Source organism: Nicotiana attenuata, unplaced genomic scaffold (genome assembly GCF_001879085.1).
Source record: "Nicotiana attenuata strain UT unplaced genomic scaffold, NIATTr2, whole genome shotgun sequence".
Lineage (NCBI taxonomy): Eukaryota > Viridiplantae > Streptophyta > Magnoliopsida > Solanales > Solanaceae > Nicotiana > Nicotiana attenuata.
The window spans coordinates 116,728-137,736 of NW_017670955.1; the positions used below are offsets into that span (position 1 = coordinate 116,728).

Consider the following 21,009-nt stretch of genomic DNA (forward strand, 5'->3'; position numbering starts at 1 on the left):
GTACTCAAGACCATTCACGAAGTCACGCCGGCGCCGGAAATTGTGTCTTTGAACCTCATCTCTTTGTCAGACTAAGATAATCTCTTACACAGATTAAAAATTTTTATTTATGAGAAGTTTGGAAAAAAATTAAGAGAGGAAAAACGAGCATGCGGGTCATGGGTTCTATGGCGGTTTGGAGTTTTTTTGTTTTTGTACTGGTTCTTTCTCCTAAAATATGCCACATGTCCCGGCCGTTAAAATAGGGGCAAATATAGAACTTTGATGGAGGGCATTGGTAAACTTGGACGGAAAGTATAACGAGGGATAGGATTGAACAATAAAATAAAGTATAGGGATATATCAGACCCTTTTCCGTATTCAGAATGTGCCACGTGTCCCGGCCGTTAAAATAGGGGCAAATATAGAACTTTGATGGACGGCAGGGGTAAATTTGGACGGAAAGTATAACGGGGGACAGGATTGAACAATAAAACAAAATAGAGGGATATATCAGGCCCTTTTCCGTTGTTTTAAAGATATTTAGTCGAATTCATAAAATCCGTCCTAAATCCGCATCTGAGTATTTTATCAATTAGAAATTTTGTAAGATAACAATAACTAAAATAAGGGGAAATATAAGAATCACACAAAAGCCATTATCATATCCTATATGTGCAGTGAAATAAATTCCAAATTTTATGTGTTACAACGTATGCATATATTGAGAGTCTGAGACTGATGAATGGTCTCAATTAACTACATATTCATCTAGCAAAGTTAGACTAAAAGAAAAAAAGCAATAGATTGAGTCTGAAATGTGAGGAAATAATACAAGAGTAGGCAAAAAATATATATATATATATATATTATATATATATATATATATATATATATATATATTTGCTTTAAAAAACATTCACTTAAGAAAAAAGTTATAATAATGCATAAAATCACAGCTTGTTCTGCGCAATTTCAGTCCTGTACAACCTAGGTGCACTCTTCAATTCCATCAAAGACCTTTCCATTTTATTTTTTCTCTTACTAATCACAAATCAGAAACACTTAACTTAACCCCACGAAAGAATTTAAAAAAATGAAAAATCCACGGGTAAAATGATGGAGTATATAAAATTCTCAAAATTGGTTTGGTCACACAAAGAAAGGAAAATAACATCATTAACAACAACCACCCAATATAATCTCACAAAGTAGAACAACAACAACCACCCAATATAATCTCACAATTGAAGTCTGGGGATGGTAGGATGTACGCAACCTTACCCCTACCTTGGAAGGGCAAAGAGATTGTTCCCGATAGACCTTCGGCTAAAAAAGGTGAAAGAAGCCCTGATAGCAAGACAAATAATTAGAAAACTAGATCGAAAACAACAGAGAATATGAAAGGGGTACCGATAACAAGTAATAGCAAGATAATATATTTAGAAAATTAAATCCAAGGCGGCAAACGAGAATATGAATAGCAAACTACGGAATTACCGATAGCAAGTAATAACGGAACAAGACATGCGAATATAGCAAACTAAGGGAAAAAAGGGAAACCGTACTAGCACTAATACTATCGAACTAGAGAAACAAAGGGACACGCACGACTACCTACTAACCTTCTACCCTAATCTTCAACCTCCACACCCTTCTATCTAGGGTCATGTCCTTGGTTAGCTCAAGCTCCGCCATGTTTCGCCTGATCACCTCTCCCCAAGACTTCTTTGGCCTACCTCTACCCCTTCTCTCACCTCCCAAGGCCAACCTCTCACATCTCCTGACTGGGGCATCTGTGCTTCTCCTCTTAACATGTCCGAACCATCTCAACCTTGCCTCACGCATCTTTGCCTCCACAGGGGTCACTCCCACCTTTTCCCGAATAACTTCATTCCTAATTCTATCCAACCTAGTATGCCCGTACATCCATCTCAACATCCTCATTTTCGCTACTTTCATCTGCTGGATATGGGAGTTTTTGACTGGCCAACACTCTGCCCCATACAACATAGTCGGTCAAACCACTACCTTGTAGAACTTACCCTTAAGTCTCAACGGCACATTCTTATCACACAAGATACCGGAAGCGAGCCTCCACTTCATCCACCCTACTCCAATCCGGCGTGTGACATCCCCATCTATCTCCGCAAAGGAAAATAACATCAAATTTATTTTAAACCTTTTCCAAATGAGGGATTTAATATAGATGGACAAGTGAATAATGGAAGAACGTAAAGACAAAGAGAAAGACCCTTGCTGAAATTTGAACCTTACACCTAAATGATGTATAACTTAATTGTAATAATGAAAAGGTAACTATTTACCTATTTAATTTATCATGTTATCATCATCAATTTTCCCCTGTTATCTTTTCCTACTTCCTACCATGTAAAAATAATTGTCCTAATGAAAATTAATTTTTCCAAGCTGTGTTTTGAGAAGTATCAATATTTTTGGGGGAAGTGCGCAAACAATCATTATTAGAGCTGCTATTTAGAAATTATCGGTGCTTATTTTATCCTGAAATTTAAATTAAAAATCCTAATTTCAGGTCAATTCATGACATTTGTGTCCCGATAAATTAAAATTCAGGACACATTGGCTAATTCCTAAATAGTAGCCCTTTAGAATGGCTATTTTGGTGTAATTACTACAATATTTTTTCCAAGAAGAAGTAATCCAAATAGTCGCCCACCCAACCGCTTCAACTAAAAATAGTCGGTGGAGGTATAATATATACATAATTTATTTATTATATGTCTATAATTATTGAATGTATAATCTATATATATGGCTAGAAAAAGTAAATAATGAATATGGCTGGCTATTTGTGTAAAGATCTCTTTTTCCAAATCCAACATACATTTGGTCTTTAGAATGAGGCCAGGGAACTGCAATTTTTAACAAAGCCCATATCCCTTCAAGTCAGTTTCTTCTTCTCTCATCGACTCAAAATTCAGCCCAAATAACTCCAAAATTTTCCTCTTCGACTGAATTTTGACGCCTTCCGTTGCTAAGCTCACTGGTACACCGATCCTCTGCGGCAAACTCCGTCGATTTCTTCTCCGGCGAAATTGAACCGTAAGTTCCTCCTATCGTTTATCATATTTCCTGTTCTCCTTATCTGAAGATTCACCTATAAAGAAAAACCCCTAATTTTCCGACAATTTTTAGGGTATAATACTAATTGTGAATTGGCCTTCATAGTAAGCTTCAACTTCGATTTTGAGATATTTATCCGTGAATTTTGCGAGTTATTATGCATCCTTATTTGCTTTCTAAATATAATTTGTACGACACAATTAATAAATAATTCGCCTTTGGTATATGAGTTAACTATTAATATTTTCTAAATTGCTAGTTTTCTTTAATAATGGTGGTGTCCGGGCCAGCTTGCACGTGCCTCAGACTACTCCACGAGTACCTGCTACCTTAACTTTACCCCTCTCGGACTGCGCAGATGAGAAGAAACACCTAGTACTCTTGCCTCAATTGAGATTTGAACCTGAAACCTCATGATTCTTTGACCGCTAGACCACACTATTGGGTGCTCAAAATTGCTATTATTAGAAAGGTATACAGTATAATTGGTTTTTGATTGAGCAGTCGGGATAATAACAACATAATCTCCTGTTCCATTCTCTTGCTATCAACTTGCATTGTCTTTGTTTTGTTATTTTTTGTTAAAATAGTTGCTTTCTTTGATGTTTTTTCTCCGTATTTTTCCTTTGCCTATGTGAGTATACTTATATGTGGTGTTCACTTAACTTCATCTCAGGGATTTTTAAGACTTGTTGGTAGTGAAATTACTTATACGGTGTATCCTTTTTCTGATGGGAATGATGGAGATTGATGGGCGTGAAAGAAGTGTTGAAATGAGGGATCATGATGACTCTCCGGTTAAGGAGAGGTGGGAAGATGGGCACTATGATTTGGAAGAAAGTGGGCATGATAAATCTAAAGATTCAATTAAGCATCGAAGCAAGGATAGGAAAAGTAGTAGCCGAAGAGAAGAGAAAGAATATAAAAGAGATCGCGAGAGTAAAGACTTGGAGAAAGATAGGTCGTCAACTCGAGATAGGAGGAAGGAGGATAAAGATGAGCGTGAAAGGGATAAGACAAGGGAGAAGATTAGGGAGAAAGATAGCGATAGGGACAAGTATAAAGATAACGACAGGGAAAGAGATAAAGACCGTAGAGATCGTGGAAAAGAAAAGGAGCGAGACCGGGAGTTGGAAAGAGATGCTGAGCGGGTGAGAGAGAAGGAGAGGGGGAAGGACAAGGGCAAGGACAAGGAGAAGGATAAAGAAAAAGAAAAGGAGAGGGTCAAGGAGAAGGAAAGGGAGAAGCACAGAGATAGGGAAAAGGAAAAAGAAAGGGAACAGGACAGGGAAAGAGGTAGAGATGCAGTTGACAAGGAAAAGGGAAGAGAGAGAACTAAAGAGAAGGGGAGGGAAGCGGATGAGGATAAGGAGAGGTCAAGAGACAAAGATAGAGGCAACCGTAGGCAGCGAGACGAGGGTCATGATAGGAGTAAGGACAGGCGGAAGGATGATATGCAAAGAGTTGATGATGAAGATTCTGATTATCAGGATGTGGCCAAGCAAGAAATTGTTTCTTATGAGGATGACGATAGGGCACGAAATAATGCAGTTGAAACAGCTGGATCACAATCTTCTGCTTCAGAACTGGAGGAACGCATTCTGAAGTAAGTAATCTTTTATCTATTGGTTCCATATTTAAGTGTGTTAAAGCTACTTAGGTTTCTAAGTATGTCCTTGCTGTTAATGGTATCTCTTGTTTATTGTCTACTTAAGATAAAAAACTTAGCAATTAATTTGTCTGTGTCAGTCTTTTCTCTTCTTTTTTTTTTTTAATATGGATTAGAAGCTTTTTATTAGAAATGATGTAAGTGTTAATAAAGTTTACATCTCAAACTGTTTACTGCTCCTGTGTCCTTCTATGCTTCTGAATACAACATTAATACAATGCTTGACACCTTTGGAAAGGAAGGGAAGGGAAGGGAAGAAAAAGTAAAAGTAGGGTAAATAGGAGAGAAGTAGGAGAAATGGTAGACTCAGGAAGAAATTCTCTTTTCCACTTTCCTTCTCTTTCTTTTGTCAAATTGAGCAAGGGCATTGACTTAGCCATGGTACATTAGTAACATTACATATTTGACACAAGCGAAAGTATCCTGAACTAATATGTGTAAATCCTTTTTGGTAATTCTTAAGTGTATTTTGAGTACATGAAGTATCCACACCGGTCGCTCCCTTCTGATAGAGCTATGTCAAACGAATGGAGGGTCGAAACATTTTCTGTTTTCCCTTCTCTTTCCTTCTTTTCCCTACTTCATGAAGCATTTAAGAAAAAGGCATGGAGTTCAACAAGTAAGGGAATAGTACTTGATTGTACATATTAGTTAAGAATATGTTTTAGACGTTAGCACTTTTACTTTAGGTCTTATACTTTCTAGGAGTGGTTTAATCTTTTAGAGATGTATACGTTTAGAAAATATACAGAGCTTCTAGTACTATTTATTTGTGTTTGCATAATATTGGTATGCGATGATTTAAATGGAGTGACGTGGTTAGTGAGGATTCATATAGCCTACTCCATCTTGTTTGGGACTGAGGTTTAGTTGTTCTTGTCTTGGTGGCTTGGAAAATCCCAATACCCCCCCCCCCCCCTTTCCGGTAAAGTTATTTAGAAACAGCGGGCTGGTGAAGAAAACCTCTGAAATTAGAGGCTGCTGCAGCCCCCTTTTATTGAGTAAGTATTGTAATTAAAAAGCTACTTAGCTAGGAAATTAAGTAAAATATGTTGCATAAGAGGTCTAAGAAATGAACAAATAATATACAGTTTTCAGATATTTTATGTAGGAATCATGGAGCTTTATTTTGTCTAAGCCTACTCTTATCAGGTAGAGGGTGCTATCATCATTATTTGGTGTTGTGGATAGAAATCATACTGGTTGCTCTGATCTTACCCCTTTCATAAGGAGTCTGCCATAGACTTGAAGGATATCTGACTCTCTCGTTGAAAGCATAGATGTCAACATGTAATGCATTGAGGTACCCTGCTCAAGAACCATGCGTTGGAAATGCGAAAAATATTTTATTTGCCAATACCCAACCATTAGTCATGAATAAGTAAAAAAATTCATATAACAAGATAGTATTGGCAATAGTTGAGCTATGGCCATGTGACACTAGTACGGTCGGAGCCCTTGTTATAGTTCATTTTTTATCTCTAGGATAAACATACCAGCAAGAACCTTAGAATTCTCTAGAGACCAAAAAAAAAGAGGCTACCAACAGCTATAGCTGAGTCCTTTATTTTGGGCCTTCCCAGATCTTTTCTAGAAGTCCTTGTCCCAAAGGAGACCAAATACGACTGTGGATAGGAGGAGCATTATAGTTTTCTGCCATTTTAGTTCTCTAATTTGTACTATTTCTTTTGATATCCTTGCCCACTTGGTCAGACCAAATAATGGAAATCCTAAATCATATGATTGGGCTTAGAAGTAGTTATTAAAAATAAATGAATGGAGTTAGAAGTCAAGACTTATTCATCAGTTGAATCATATAGTACCCCTTGGTTTCTTCTTTTCCATGAAGACGGAGTAACTGACTAAAATTGGGGAAAAAACTGGAAATTGTTATGAAATATTATTTTGTAGTGGATGTCTATAACTCCTAAAGAAGTTACTCCCACTACTCTTCTCCATTATGTAGATAACTCCCACTACTTCTCACCATTATAGTTGTAACTCCCACACCTCCATAACCTCCTCATGATCTTCCTCCATGATCTCAAATGTTTAATGTCATGTTTATGGCATTCTTTTGTATGCCTCTGTGTAATCCTATAAATAGAGGGTTTTGGCATCACATTGTATACACTTGAATATATGGAAGAAATAAGAATCTCTCCTCTCTTGCTCCCTACATTCTTGTCTATTTTCTTGTTTTATATTATTACTTTCAGCTAAGTTTCGTAATACGTTATCAGCACGAGTCTCTAACCAAGATTTGAGTTTGGTTCTTCTTCCGCCCATGTTCTGATTAGTCTCATTACGAGAATCAGAAAAGAATAACTACTATAACTAGTAAGTACAAAAGCAGGTAAGTGTGAGGTTGGACTTGAAAGAGAGTCTGCTATGCTCCAGGTTTACTGCTCCATTACTTATGTTGTGTTTTTAAGTCTTTTGAGTTGACAATTTAACTTCCCAATAATTTTCATTCTTGACCTTGTCTAAATTATTAAAGTTTAGAAAACCGAATAGGTAATTGAATTTTTTTCAGTATGAGTTTGTGTCAGTTACATGAATTCTTGGGGTTATGGCTTATGTTATGCTAGTAATAGTTCCTCCACTACATCTAGTATTTTGATTACAAAGAAAAGGAAATCGGTAATTATAATTTTAATAAATATTTGACCCACCACTCAATGCCCCCTATAATTGTGTGCACTTTTACTTGTAAGTGGCCTGGCCTAATAACTTTGAGCTAACTGGATGATATAAAAAATGATTATTCTGAGGTTATATTTGTGTGCTTATTTTTTGTTGTTAGTGATATTGATAATAGTAACAAAGTTTGTTATTAGTACCGATGAAATTTTTCTCACACTTTTGAAGTACTCATGAATTGTATAACTTACATATTTTTGTCATTTTTTTAATGTAATATATTGTGAACTAAATATTTTCAGAGTCTGTAAGAAATAGTTGATCTCATTTATATCTTAAAGTAGTCAAAATTACATGCGATGAGTTCATAAATTGATGAAGTACTAATGTTTATAAAATTATTATAACAGAATGGTTTTATGCATAACCATTATATGTGGCCCTGTGGGTAAGTGTTTTAGAGGACCGAGGATGAGTCTCAATTGTATTTTGGTCTATTATGCTATTGATTGAGGGTAAGACGGTGGGTTCAAGTCTCATCGTACCTTGAGGGTAAGACACTGGTTTAAGTCCTAGTGCACCATGATAATAAGTAGTTGGGTTCGAGTCCCAATGCATTATGTCCTAACATGCCTTTATATGGATAAGACATTGGGTTTGAGTCCCAATGCACCATATTGATGATATAATAATGACTAAAGAAAAATAATGTATTTTTCATGAAAAAGCATAAAGTTTGTCCCACTTGATTTGCTCCATTCTTGAAGTGAATATGAAATCGGTGCATAATAAGTCTAAATAAAGACAAGTGGTTGACCAATGAACGTGGGCGTGCCAAAGATCAAATAATAACAGTCATCATTATGGTAATTGTAAAAAGGAGAACGATAAGGGTTCTCAAAATGGTCCTTCAAAGGTGAAGGAATATGTATCAATGTGGTCTGTTAATACGAGACACATTCATATGATTATAGTCCATTCGTTGAAAATGTGACTTGTGACAAGCATTGTAAATGCAGGCTCATTCCTGAAAGTAAATGCTGAAATATATATGTGATAAAAATTATGCATAAGAATGTGCTTATGCATGGTTGGATAAATACCACAACTCACCTCTAAGGGAGGTTTGAGAGAAATAAAGATAATGAATATTACAATATGGTTACATGAATATGTCATTGGTCGCGTACACATGGTATGCCAAAAATATTTTACCATGCCTTATAAAAAGTTATTAAAGGCAAAAGTAAAGCAAGAAATGAGTCTTGTCTATAATGTTTTTGATTGTGACAATGATAAGATAATTTTTTCTGTGGAGGAAAAATTCACCACTTGGATGGTGGTATAAAAGATCTTGTAGTACAAAATTATTGAGAGCTCTAAAAGAGCGAATTTGTTACTACCGGAATAAATAAAATTATTCATGGCATTGGTGGTAGTAAGTCTCAAAAAGGAACTTTTTGAGTTTCAAATATATTAGCCAAAGTGGTTGGCATATTGAGACTATAAATGAAAGGAAGATTGAATATCTTCATATTACTATATTCATACCGGGTAAATATGAAAGGTTACCCGATTTTTCTTCTATTTGTACTACAGATGTATAAGCATCGTGATGGAATCACATGCCATAAGTAAACTAGAGGTTTATTGAAACAAATATTAGTTGGCATGACCGGTTGACCATCCTGGTTCAATTATGATGTGAAAATTGATTGAGAATTCACATTGGCATATATTAAAGAAATAGAAGATTCTTTAAGAATTCTCTTGTGATGTTTTTTTTCTCATGATATACCAGTTAAGGTTGGGATTGAATCCCTTGATATCTGGAACGAATAAAAGGTGATATATATGTATGGGCCCAATCACCTGCCATGTGGATCGTTTACTATTATATGATTTTAATAGATGCATCTATTGTATGGTCACATGTGCGTTTGTTATCAACTTGCACTTTGGTTTTTGCAAGGTTGTTTGCTCAAATTATTAGAGCACAGTTCCAGAATATATATTATGATAATTTATCTTGATAATGCTGGTTTAAATCCAAGTTGGTTTAGCAGAAATTGTATGCCTCCAATTATAGCTAAACCATTGGTTATGAGAACAAAACTCCAAATAGAAATTTTGTATTAAGTATATTATTTAATATACAACAGCACTTGTACGCATCTAGCCAACAAGTTATGATAAATTCTCCCCATCACAATTGGTTCAGGGTCAGGAACCAAATATTTTCATCTAGAAATATGGATGTACTATATGATTTAATTGTGCCACCACAATGCACAAAGATTGGTCTCAATGAAGGTTGGGGATATGTGTTGGTGATCCCAACATTAGGGGGAGAAAATGAGCAGCTGAAAAAAAAGTAATACATGGAATGAATTATTATGAGTACATTAGATCCTCGTACAAGAAAATATGAACTTGAAGTTCAAGTGATAATTCATTTGCAAAATATTTCCATGCGCATTTGCTGACCCAAACTAAATGTCATATTTCAGCTACTAATGCTCCAAATAGAATAAAGTTCATGATGGACATAGTCTATGGAACTCTTGAAGCGTAATAGACTAATCGGTTCCAAAGATAAAACTCCTTGAAGAAGGAGAGGAGCAAATGTTCAAGATGGTCATAATAAGGAGGCAAGTGCTTTATAAGAGCACCATGACATAACATTTTATAAGACCTCATGGGAGAGGCTCAGGTACCTGAAAATAATGAGATCTCGATAAGTTATGTCTTTATTATGCGATGATGGAACCGATGTAAAATGATCGTTGACGATGTTGTTAATATAATGTAGCGCTCAATATTATTAATATTGACGAGGATCTTGAGCTCAAATCTGTCATGGAATTTGGACAGATAAATGATTGGCCAAATGAAAAATATGCAATGAAATTGACTTCACCTGAAAAATGTGAAGTTGGACGGATAGTCCCCACACCTGAAAGTGAAATGAAAAATCAAGTCGATAGACATAAAGACGACTTGTGGCACAAAATTTTCGTAAATATCCTGGTATAAGGAGACATGTTCTCCTGTGGGGGGGTCTGACAATACATTTGATATGCATATAATGAAAATCCTTGAATGATTTAAATTGTTCTGAAGCATATTAAGGTTCCCAAGAAATTTATTAAATAAATTTTCGGCAGATCCTTATGTAGATTAGAGCGATCATGGCGTACATGATTTATTTTTGTGTCTAGTGCAATTGGTGCACTAATATATCTGGCTAGAACCATGAGTATAACAATATGCTAGCAAGATATAGTTTTATTTCAATGTTGAGATACTGGAATACAATTATTATTATATTTCAAAAGGAATACTTGATTTAGATTTGTTTATTCTAACAAATATCGCCAAGATTTTGTTGGTTATGCAAATGCAGGCATTTTCTGAAGTTCGTTCTTCAAACATTCTATTTGCATGTGAGAGTACTGCCATATTATCATATTACAAGGCAGTTAATTGTTAATACTTATTCAAGTCATGCCAAGATAAGCAACTGATAAAGCAAGGGGCTCAACACACAACAGACGTGCGACTTGACTTTGAAGAGAAGATTCCAATAATACTGAAGATAATGTTGTTTGCTTATATCAATTGAAAGAAGGACTATCGAAGGAAACAAAATAAAGCACATTCATCAAAGTTCTTCAATAAATTTGTTCAAGTGATAATTTGACAAACTTCTTCACGAGACATTGCGGATCTCAATATTAGAGAAGTTGTTATACAAGCTTGGAATTCGCCGTCTCCGAAGAATAAAGTGATGTTTTCATTAGGGGGAGGCAAATACGCGTTGTACTCATTTTCCCTTAGCTAAGATTTTATCCCACTGGGTTTTTCTGGCAAGGTTTTTAATGAGGCAGCAAATAATGCGTATTACAAGATATGTGTACTCTTTTTCCTTCACTAAGATTTTTTCCCACAGGGTTTTTTCTTAGTAAGGTTCTAACGAGGCACATTATCTATAGACATCCAAGGGGGAGTGTTATGAAATATTATTTTGTAGTGGATGTCTATAACTCCTAAAGAAGTTACTCCCACTACTCTTCTCCATTATGTAGATAACTCCCACTACTTCTCACCATTATAGTTGTAACTCCCATACCTCCATAACCTCCCCATGATCTTCCTCCATGATCTCAAATGTTTAATGTCATGTTTATGGCTTCTTTTGTATGCCTCTATGTAATCCTATAAATAGAGGGTTTTGGCATCACATTGTATACACTTGAATATATGGAAGAAATAAGAATCTCTCCTCTCTTGCTCCCTACATTCTTGTCTATTTTCTTGTTTTATATTATTACTTTCAGCTAAGTTTCGTAATAGAAATCAGAAAAAGCTCAGGTAAAACTACTAAACTAGTCTGATACTTGATGGTAGCTCATAGTATTAAAAATTTAAAAATAACATTTCAAAATCAATTAACTGAGGGGGAAGGGGATTGAGAAAGAGAGAGTGTAGGTAAGACTACTATGAGACTAGATGATAAGTTGTTAAAGCAAACATAACATTTCCAAAAGCCATTTATTGCAATTTGTTCTAATTAAGAATATAAAAGGTTTAAATTAAATAAATAACACAATCCACTTTGATTCTACCCTGTTGAAGTAGATACTTACGAAAATGATGATATCCGTGATAACATTTATCCTGTTTGATAATGATGATATCCACCCATGTGGTTGTGCTGATGTTATTAACATTAACTATGTAAGTTTAACGAGACACAGACTGTGATGATGATGGTGCCAATTAAGTAATTTAATCTATGATTGTCACCATTCTGTTTGTGGTCATCCATATGTATTTATTTTGTTCCTAATATTGTTTTATCATCTATCCTAAGCTTGCACATGGTTTGTAGCTATGATATGCGGCTTCTATGATGCCTACAGTGCCTTTTTGGTAATTTAATAAGGTTAACTGTGTGTGCACAATTGTTGCTACTTTCTAGCTGCACAGCATTCTAGAAGGGTGTATTCACACAGTAAAATCTGGATGTAGTTTGACGGGTGATTTTGTTTACTTGAAGCCATAATCTGAAGAATGTTTATGACTGCAGGATGAAGGAAGGGAGGTTGAAGAAAAAATCAGAAGGTGCTTCTGAGGTGATGACATGGGTTAGCAAGAGCCGTAAGATTGAGGAGAAAAGGAATGCTGAGAAAGAGAGAGCGTTGCAGCTTTCAAAGATTTTTGAAGAGCAGGTAGGTTGTCTGCTGAAGTGCCTGTGATTCTTTCTCTGTAGAAATTGGATTGATGTGACCTCAGGTCTTCATGATTTATTATGGTGTCATTTTTGCAGGACAAAATGAATGACGAAGAAAGCGATGACGAGGAGAAAGCTCGGCTAGCTGCAAGTATGGCTCCTCTTTCTGAATATATCTTTTGGTTAATCTTTCTAATCAATTGTGTTAGGAGATCATCTGAAGTCAATCGAGGTCATTATATATTGCTTAGTCTTCGGAACTCCAAGGAAATGAGTAATATGTTTAGTGCATTTGTCTTGTGCAGGTTTTTACCTTTCTTCTTGGGTCCTAATCTTCCCTTTTATGCGCTTTTCATTTGTAGTCTGTTTGATTTCACTTCTACTCCTGCCTATGATACGAAAATTGTTGGTGAGGTCCCCTTTGTCATCCAACTCTAATCAAACTTGTGTAGCATGTGAAATAAAAGTTTTAAAGTCATCATTGGGGAAATGAAAGTAGCCAAGATTATCCTTTTGTGAAATATGATGTGCTTTTTGTGCAGTTTGTGAACGGAAGTTAAATTTAGCTATATTAGTTGAAGAATGCTCTGAAGTTTGTCTGTATTATCTCTACAGAAGAACTAGGTGGGATGAAAGTACTGCATGGGCTTGACAAAGTAGTTGAAGGTGGGGCAGTTGTCTTGACACTCAAAGATCAGAGCATACTTGCTGGTGATGATATTAATCAAGGTAACCAATCAAGCTATATTGCTCGTGTTTTCCTTTTCTTCTTTTGTCTCTTCTTTCGGTCTTCAGTATCTGTGGATTCGGATTTTGTAGTGACTTGAATTGTATACCCCAGAGGTTGATGTGCTTGAAAATGTGGAAATTGGAGAACAGAAGAAGAGGGATGATGCTTACAAGGCTGCAAAGAAGAAAACAGGGATCTACGATGACAAGTACGATTTAATATTGCTGTATACATTGGTTTGTACACAGGTTTTGAATGACTAATTTATCTCTTTCTTATTGGATTTAGGTTCAATGACGACCCTGGTTTTGAAAGGAAAATATTACCACAATATGATGACCCAGCTGAAGAGGAGGTTGAACTCTTTGTTTCCTTTTCTCTTTACTTCTTAGAAAATCTTGTTTGTCTGAAACTTTTTCTAAAGCACTTTGTCCTCAGTCTGAGAAGTGTGGAATCGTACATCCAATCTTTCTTTCTTACCCTAGCTTTTCTTTTAGGGTGTTACTCTTGATGCAACTGGAGGATTCAGTGTTGATGCAGAGAAGAAACTGGAGGAGGTAACTAATTTTTATCTATTTAATCATGAATGGTTTTTGGAGTGTATGTAGGAGTATGTTTGTTAAATGAAGTTACCTCTTTTTGATTGCCAGCTCCGGAAAAGGATTCAGGGGTCTTCCTCAAAATCTCTGGGTGAAGATCTCAATTCTTCTGGGAAATTATTGTCTGACTACTACACTCAAGAGGAGATGCTTCAATTTAAGAAGCCCAAGAAGAAGAAATCACTGAGGAAGAAAGAGAAGATGGACCTAGATGCCCTTGAAGCGGAGGCCAGATCCTCTGGATTGGGTGTTGGTGATCTTGGTTCTCGCAACGATAAGACAAGGCAGGCCCTTAGGGAGGAAATGGAGAGAGCAGAGGCAGAGACAAAGAGCAAGTCTTACCAGGCTGCTTATGCCAAGGCTGAAGAGGCATCTAAAGCACTTCGACCCGAGAAGACTAATAACAACCAGAGAGAGGAAGATGATACTGTATTTGATGATGATGAGGAGGAGCTTAGAAAATCCTTAGAAAGAGCCAGAAAGCTTGCTTTAAAAAAGCAAGAGGGCCTTGCCAAAACCTTTCCAGAGTCGATTGCTTCACTTGCCATTTCCCGTGCAAATGATTCAATCGTGGATAATCCAAGTTCTGTATCTGGAGAGTCACAAGAGAACAAGGTTGTCTTCACAGAGATGGAAGAGTTTGTCTGGGGTCTTCAGCTTGATGAAGGTAAGAACTTTTAGTTTTGTTTGACTTCTTGTGCTAATTGGCATTTTATTTTCTCAAGGGATGTGGCAAGGTTTACTCAATTGCATGTGCTGTGGGTAGACCATGTTTTAGAATAGGTTTGTGTGCTGGCACAGTTTAAATGTTACTAGTAATGAGTAATTTGTGAACTGGGAAGAAAACAGAGTACGGAATGGAACCACTCAATTAAAACTAACGTGCCCTCTTTCTTCGCCTGGTGAGGTGTGGAGAGTGATATATGGGGTATTATCGAACTAATTTCTGAAAACATATTACGATTGAGTCTCCAGATATATTGGAACAAAATCCTGAAACGTATTAGAATGGAGTCTCCAGATTTATTGAAACAAACGTTTTACAATTGAATCACTCTTTCTTTTCAACCCTATTTCTGTTACGTATGATTAAGAAAGAATGCAAATATTCAGAGGTTATAGTATATTAATCTTCTCTCTAATTTATTGACGATTTAGTGAATAGAAGCAGTGTTGTTTTTTATGGGTATTTCTTTTTTTCTTACATGTCTCTGCCTATGGGCGTGTTTTTTTTTTATGACGAGCATTATGAATTAGCCTTGTTATAAGTTCTTAACACAAAGAGATCATAAAAAAAGTTTTTAGAAAAGTGTTCGTTTCTGATTGGAATTGATTCCGAGGAAAGAGAGATTCCCATTTTCTACACAACACATGTTTTTAGTCGCTGCAGGAACATCTGTTAAATTGGAATGAGACAACATGCCTGTTAAGCATGTGAGCTTTTTTCACGTGTTAATGTTGCATTTTTGCTTTATGTTTTATCAATTAGCTGCAACTTACACTTTGGTCATTACTGGAACTCAGCAAAGGCTTTCAATGGTGATGTTTCTGATGTTATGCTGCTTTGATGTTTGTAGAAGAACAAAAACCTGGTAGTGATGATGTCTTCATGGAGGAAGAGGTGCTCCCAAAACCCTCTGATGAAGAAATGAAGACTGAGGATGGTGGTTGGACTGAGGTGAAGGAAACCGAGGAAGAGGAATCCTATGTAAAGGAGGAGGAAATGGAAGTAACTCCAGATGCGACGATACATGAAGTTCCAGTTGGAAAGGGTTTATCAGGGGCTCTCAAACTTTTGCAAGAACGAGGTACACTCAAGGAAGATATTGAATGGGGTGGTCGAAACATGGACAAGAAGAAAAGCAAGCTCGTAGGCATCCGTGGTGAGGATGGGAAAAAAGAAATACGCATTGAAAGGACTGATGAGTATGGGCGAATTGTAAGTACTTTTACTTGATTAATCAGTTTTTGGATTCTCTAATTTCCATTCACCAGTAGTTTTGTGCTGTTAACCCCTTGGATTAGTATTCTGTTTATTCAGTTATATCTTTTTTCAACACATTCTATGGCACCTGTCAGGCTGTCACTCGCCATCCTTCTTTTTGTAATTGAAAAAGCTCCTTGCCTCTCCTGTCCCACACTTTCTTGTCCAAAGATGTCTGTACCTTCTCAAGAGGGAAATCTTTGTTCTACAGTTTTCAATAGTGTGAATCTTATTACTGATAAGGTTACGAGATTTATTTTTTTATTCATCTGATAAGTGATTCCACAGTATTTTTTTAAAGTGAACATAAAGTCGAGGTAACCATCTCTTTGCATACATAAAACTCCAACACTGGTCTTATAGTACTGCTCCGTGGACATATAATGACATGGAGGGGATTTCTGAGTAGCAGAAGATAAGGATGGCAGTAGATATGTGTCACATCTCAAAGTGTTTGAAATAAAGGTTATTGGGTAAGCTTGTTGCTGTACGACTACTGTGTCCGTTATTGGTGTGAAACTTGTGCACCCATATGTCAATTGTTTTGAAAGCCTAACTAGATTGGAAATTGAGTGGTTGAGTGTGTGCGTGGGTGTGTGTGAGACAGGGTTGTCAAAGGCGCGCTTAAGCCCTGAAGCTAGGCTCAAAACATGTTGAGCACCTCGCTTCGCTTTGTTGGCGCTTTAGTATCGCATCAAGGCTCTTAGGCATACTTTTACTTGCCAATGAGTGTAATCCTAAAAAGGCAACATTAAACAATTGATATTTCACTTATTCGTAAATTTTTTCCAATTTCTTTGTCCATATATTTGTTATTCATGCTTATAATTGTCTTAGACTACATATACATATTTTTACTTTTTCTCCAGTTGCGCCTTTTTTCATTAAAGCCCACGCTTTATTTGTGCTTAAAGCCCCAACAGATCTTAGATCTTTTTTGCGCTTTTCGCCTTTGATAACACGTGAGAGAGAGAGAGAGAGAGAGAGAGAGAGAGAGAGAGAGAGAGAGAGATTTCTCTTAATTTCAATATACTAAACTGACTGAAATGATACTTGCCAAATTGGAAAAACAAAAAAAAGGCGGGGGACTGAGAATAATTACCTATTTGATCTGGTTCTGTGAGTTTTGGCTAATGTAGCCTTATTTCTTACTCAACTAATATGTTGCTTCTCTTTCTCAGCTGACTCCAAAGGAGGCTTTTCGGTTGCTTTCACATAAATTTCATGGGAAGGGGCCAGGAAAGATGAAGCAAGAAAAGCGTATGCGGCAATACCAGGAGGAGCTGAAGATAAAACAGATGAAAAATTCAGATACGCCATCGCTGTCTGTGCAGAGAATGAGAGAAGCTCAGGCTCAATCTAAAACTCCATATCTTGTTCTCAGTGGAAATGTTAAACCAGGGTATGTTTTAGTTTCTTGATTCAAAGTGCTTTATTTTCAAAAAGTAGGTCTTTTCATGTGGATTACCAACTATGCAGTTGACTTGTCAGTTGCCTAGGCAAGGATTCTTATACTTTTCCCTGGTTCGAAATTTTCATCAATTTTGATTTGAACTTGAGAATGAGAACCTTGGAGCAACGGTAAAGTTGTCTCCGTGTGACCTATAGATCACGGGTTCGAGCCGGGGAAGCAATGCTTGCATTAGAATAGATTATCTACATCACACCCCTTGAGGTGCGGCCCTTTCTTGGACCCTGCATGAACGCAGGATGCTTTGTGCACCGGGCTGTCTCTTTTTTTTTTTTTTTTGAATTGGAACGTTGAGATTTGCTCCTTCAGTGCATTCCTTTGTCTTTGCTCTCAAGTCAGAACACATATTCAATGACTTGAGAAGATTAGTCTTTGTTAACAGTGATGCTTGTTTTATCTCACGGGTGTTCAGATTTGTGCATGTGTATTTTAGATTACTCGATAACGTTTAACTTTGAATGATTGCAACCCTTGAGATTATGCATGTCATTGAAATATATGTACATATAACTGACTCTCTCATATTTTTCATGTCACAAATTTGTTTTTTTTTAAAATGTGTCCCACACATTGTATATGGTTTTGTAATTGTAAAGTATTCTGTTATGCCAGGCAAACTAGTGATCCTAGGAGTGGTTTTGCTACTGTTGAGAAGGACCTGCCTGGAGGTTTGACCCCCATGCTCGGTGATAAGAAGGTCAGTATCTTTTGCTGATGATTATATTTACATAAGTGGCTAGGATGCTGATTTACTTGAGAGCTCACTAGCTGTCACCTGAATACATATATTCGCGGTGGATTGATTCTCATGCTATGCTCAGTGCTTGTGATTCAGTGTGTTCTAATGTGCTATTTGTTCATGATGCAAACCATGCAAACCATTGTGCTTTTCTTTTTTGTCTAGCTTGTAGCATGATTTAGCATAATTGATGTGGTGTTGATATTTGTGTTGTATGATTCACACACACAGCACTGGAGCATATTTTAGTTATCTAGGACTACATGATTTGGATGTAACATTCCTGAAGAGATGTCACCTGAACCGTTTTTGTGTGTTATAGTCCTTGAATGTGTCGTCTTTAGTTTCACTCTTCCTGCTTTTCCTCCCCCCTCGATAAGTAAGAAGTCTTACTGTTGTTACCTAATGAAGTCCTATTTTGTAGTATTTGGTTGGTGGCAGATGAACTTGGTTATGTCCTATTTGTAGTATTTGGTTAGTGGCAGATGAACTTAGTTATGCTTTTGGTTAAAACACCCTTAATTAGATGTGGAAAATGTTCTCAATATATATTGTTCCTTGGCTCATTTGGTACGAGGGACAAGGGATAATTAATCCCGGGATTAAATTTGAGATGATTTTATCCCACGTTTGGTTTGGATAAAATCGCGGTATAATTAATCCTGAGATTAGTTATCCTGGGATTGTGTTGTTATTTTATCCCTATGGGAGGGCGGGACTTAATCCTGGGATAACTTGTTTCCCAACCAAACGACCCCTAAGTTACTGAGGATATGAATTTCTTTCAGGTCTAAGTAGACTACTAAGTCGTCTTCTCAAAAAAATTAGACTCAAAAGTCTCTCTGTCCTTAGCTATGTGGCATGCGCTTTTGCGCATGTGTTCTATTGAGGATATTGCTTTTCTTTTTTATTATGATTATGACGCTTAATCAATGCTCAGACACATGCAACTAGCAATAGTGGTATGTTTATCCATGTAAACCTTTTTCAAATATTCGCCTAGTACTGAAACGCTGTAATTTGCCCATGACATTGAAAAAAGCACCTTTTTTCCTTGCCATCCATGAACCTTAATCAAATCAGATGCTTCTGGTTTTTTCCTTTATCTTACAGTGCATTAGTTGATTGTCCTAATAGAGTTGAAAGTGTAAAGCAAAGTAGGGATGCTATCTGTTCCTGTGCCGATTGACTTGAGATGGTTTAATGATCCTATTTCTGATGTTATGGCTTTGCACATAACCATCAGTTCAGTAGCCTATGTTTATGCTTGTTCACTCATCTAGTTCTCTTCGGGTTATCATTCTTATCGCTTCATCTTTCAGGTTGAGCACTTTTTGGGCATAAAGCGCAAGTCTGAGCCAGGAGAGGGGACTTCACAAAAGAAGCCCAAAACTTAACTGTGTAAACTTCCTAGCTTAAAGATATACTGGTGTTTTTATGCATAAGCTCTTGTAATTGTACATAAGCTGTGTCCAGGCGGACGGAACTAAAGTTCTATTATTGATACCTCCTTGAATTGGGGGTATTCGTGTTTGGCACGATTTTGAAAGATTTTGGTTCGGTATTATTATATGTTTAGTTTTACAAATGTTAGACCAATATCATATCGAAATATATTTGGTATGGTATGGTGTTTTCACTTTTCGATTTCGATTTCGGTTTGTGTGGTTTGGTAACTTTGGTTTTACTCTTTAAAGTTGTGGTCTGTCAACCAAATTTTAGATAGATAATTAGAATTTGTAATTGTGATTCATGAAATTTATTTTTCAAACTCAAGCTTTTTGTGGGGGCATTTGCATCACCCGCTTTTTGTGTCACGTTTTAACTTGTGTCCGCTTTGTAAAAAAAATTGCAAGCGTATCCGCTTTTTCGCATAACTTCAGCATACAGGGCTGAAGTAGCAAAGGCAATCACGCAAAACTTCAGCATTCTAGTAGCCGGGCCTGAAGTTCAGCTCTAGAGCTGAAGTTTTTGTTTTGTTACTGGCGAACTTCAGCTCTAGAGCTGAAGTTTTTGTTTTTGTAAATGGCGAACTTCAGCTCTAGAGCTGAAGTTTTTGTTTTGTAACTGGCGAACTTCTGCTCTAGAGCTGAAGTTTTTGTTTTGTAACTGGCGAACTTCTGCTCTAGAGCTGAAGTTTTTGCTTTTGTAACTGGCGAACTTTAGCTCTAGAGCTGAATTTTTTATTTTGTAACTGGCTAGAGCTGAAGTTCTAGAGCTCTACAGCTGAAGTTTTTGTTTGTCTTCTTTTTTTTCCAGATTCACAAAGCATCATTCATTTTGCCATCTTTCGCCAGAAGTATGATCGAGTCTTAATCAAGTGACCAATCATTGGACCAAGATCGAGTCTTAATCAAGTTAATAAATAAGTGAAATGAGACGTATCATAATTTCCAATTTACCAATTATTGTAAAATTCTTTCTCTGTGGTGTTTGGTACTTCAATATAAATTTTCCTGCTGAAGTTTTGAATCGACGTTCCAACTCAATCCTTGCAAATCAGTTGCTTATTTTTCTTTCAGTGTACTTAGTAAACTAATTGGGATCGGCGCTTCCATAAAAGAAAGAGGTTGAGGGCGAGTATAACTTTGAGGAGGAGAAGGAGGAGGAGAAAGGGGGTTGAAGTTGTTTAAAAAGTGGGTACAAGTTAAAAGTTTTTAAAAAAATAGGTATACGTTAAATGAGGGCGACCAAATAGGGCGCCCCGTGCAATTTTTACCTGTTTGTGTGATTTGGTAACTTTGTTTTTACTCTTTAAAGTTGTGGTCTGTCAACCAAATTTTAGATAGATAATTAGAATTTGTTATTTTGATTCATGAAATTTATTTTTCAAACTCAAGCTAAAAAAAAAGGA

At 36.5% G+C, this 21,009-nt stretch overlaps 1 protein-coding gene across 2 annotated transcripts; it reads left to right on the plus strand.

The window, feature by feature from the left end:
- Positions 1-2,926: 2,926 nt before the first annotated feature.
- On the plus strand, positions 2,927-19,831 carry LOC109244778 (SART-1 family protein DOT2). 2 transcript variants are annotated; one of them, XM_019411918.1, is made up of 14 exons: positions 2,927-3,063; positions 3,344-3,556; positions 3,761-4,690; positions 12,489-12,630; positions 12,729-12,783; positions 13,248-13,361; positions 13,474-13,570; positions 13,651-13,717; positions 13,860-13,919; positions 14,013-14,628; positions 15,539-15,900; positions 17,127-17,347; positions 18,029-18,113; positions 19,478-19,831. In XM_019411918.1, the coding sequence occupies exons 3-14, from the start codon at positions 3,816-3,818 to the stop codon at positions 19,550-19,552; spliced, it is 2,769 nt and encodes a 922-aa protein (XP_019267463.1). In that variant the 5' UTR covers positions 2,927-3,063; positions 3,344-3,556; positions 3,761-3,815; the 3' UTR covers positions 19,553-19,831. The 2 variants fall into 2 exon arrangements, with proteins under 2 accessions (XP_019267463.1, XP_019267462.1); XM_019411917.1 differs by lacking the exon at positions 3,344-3,556.
- Positions 19,832-21,009: the final 1,178 nt, after the last annotated feature.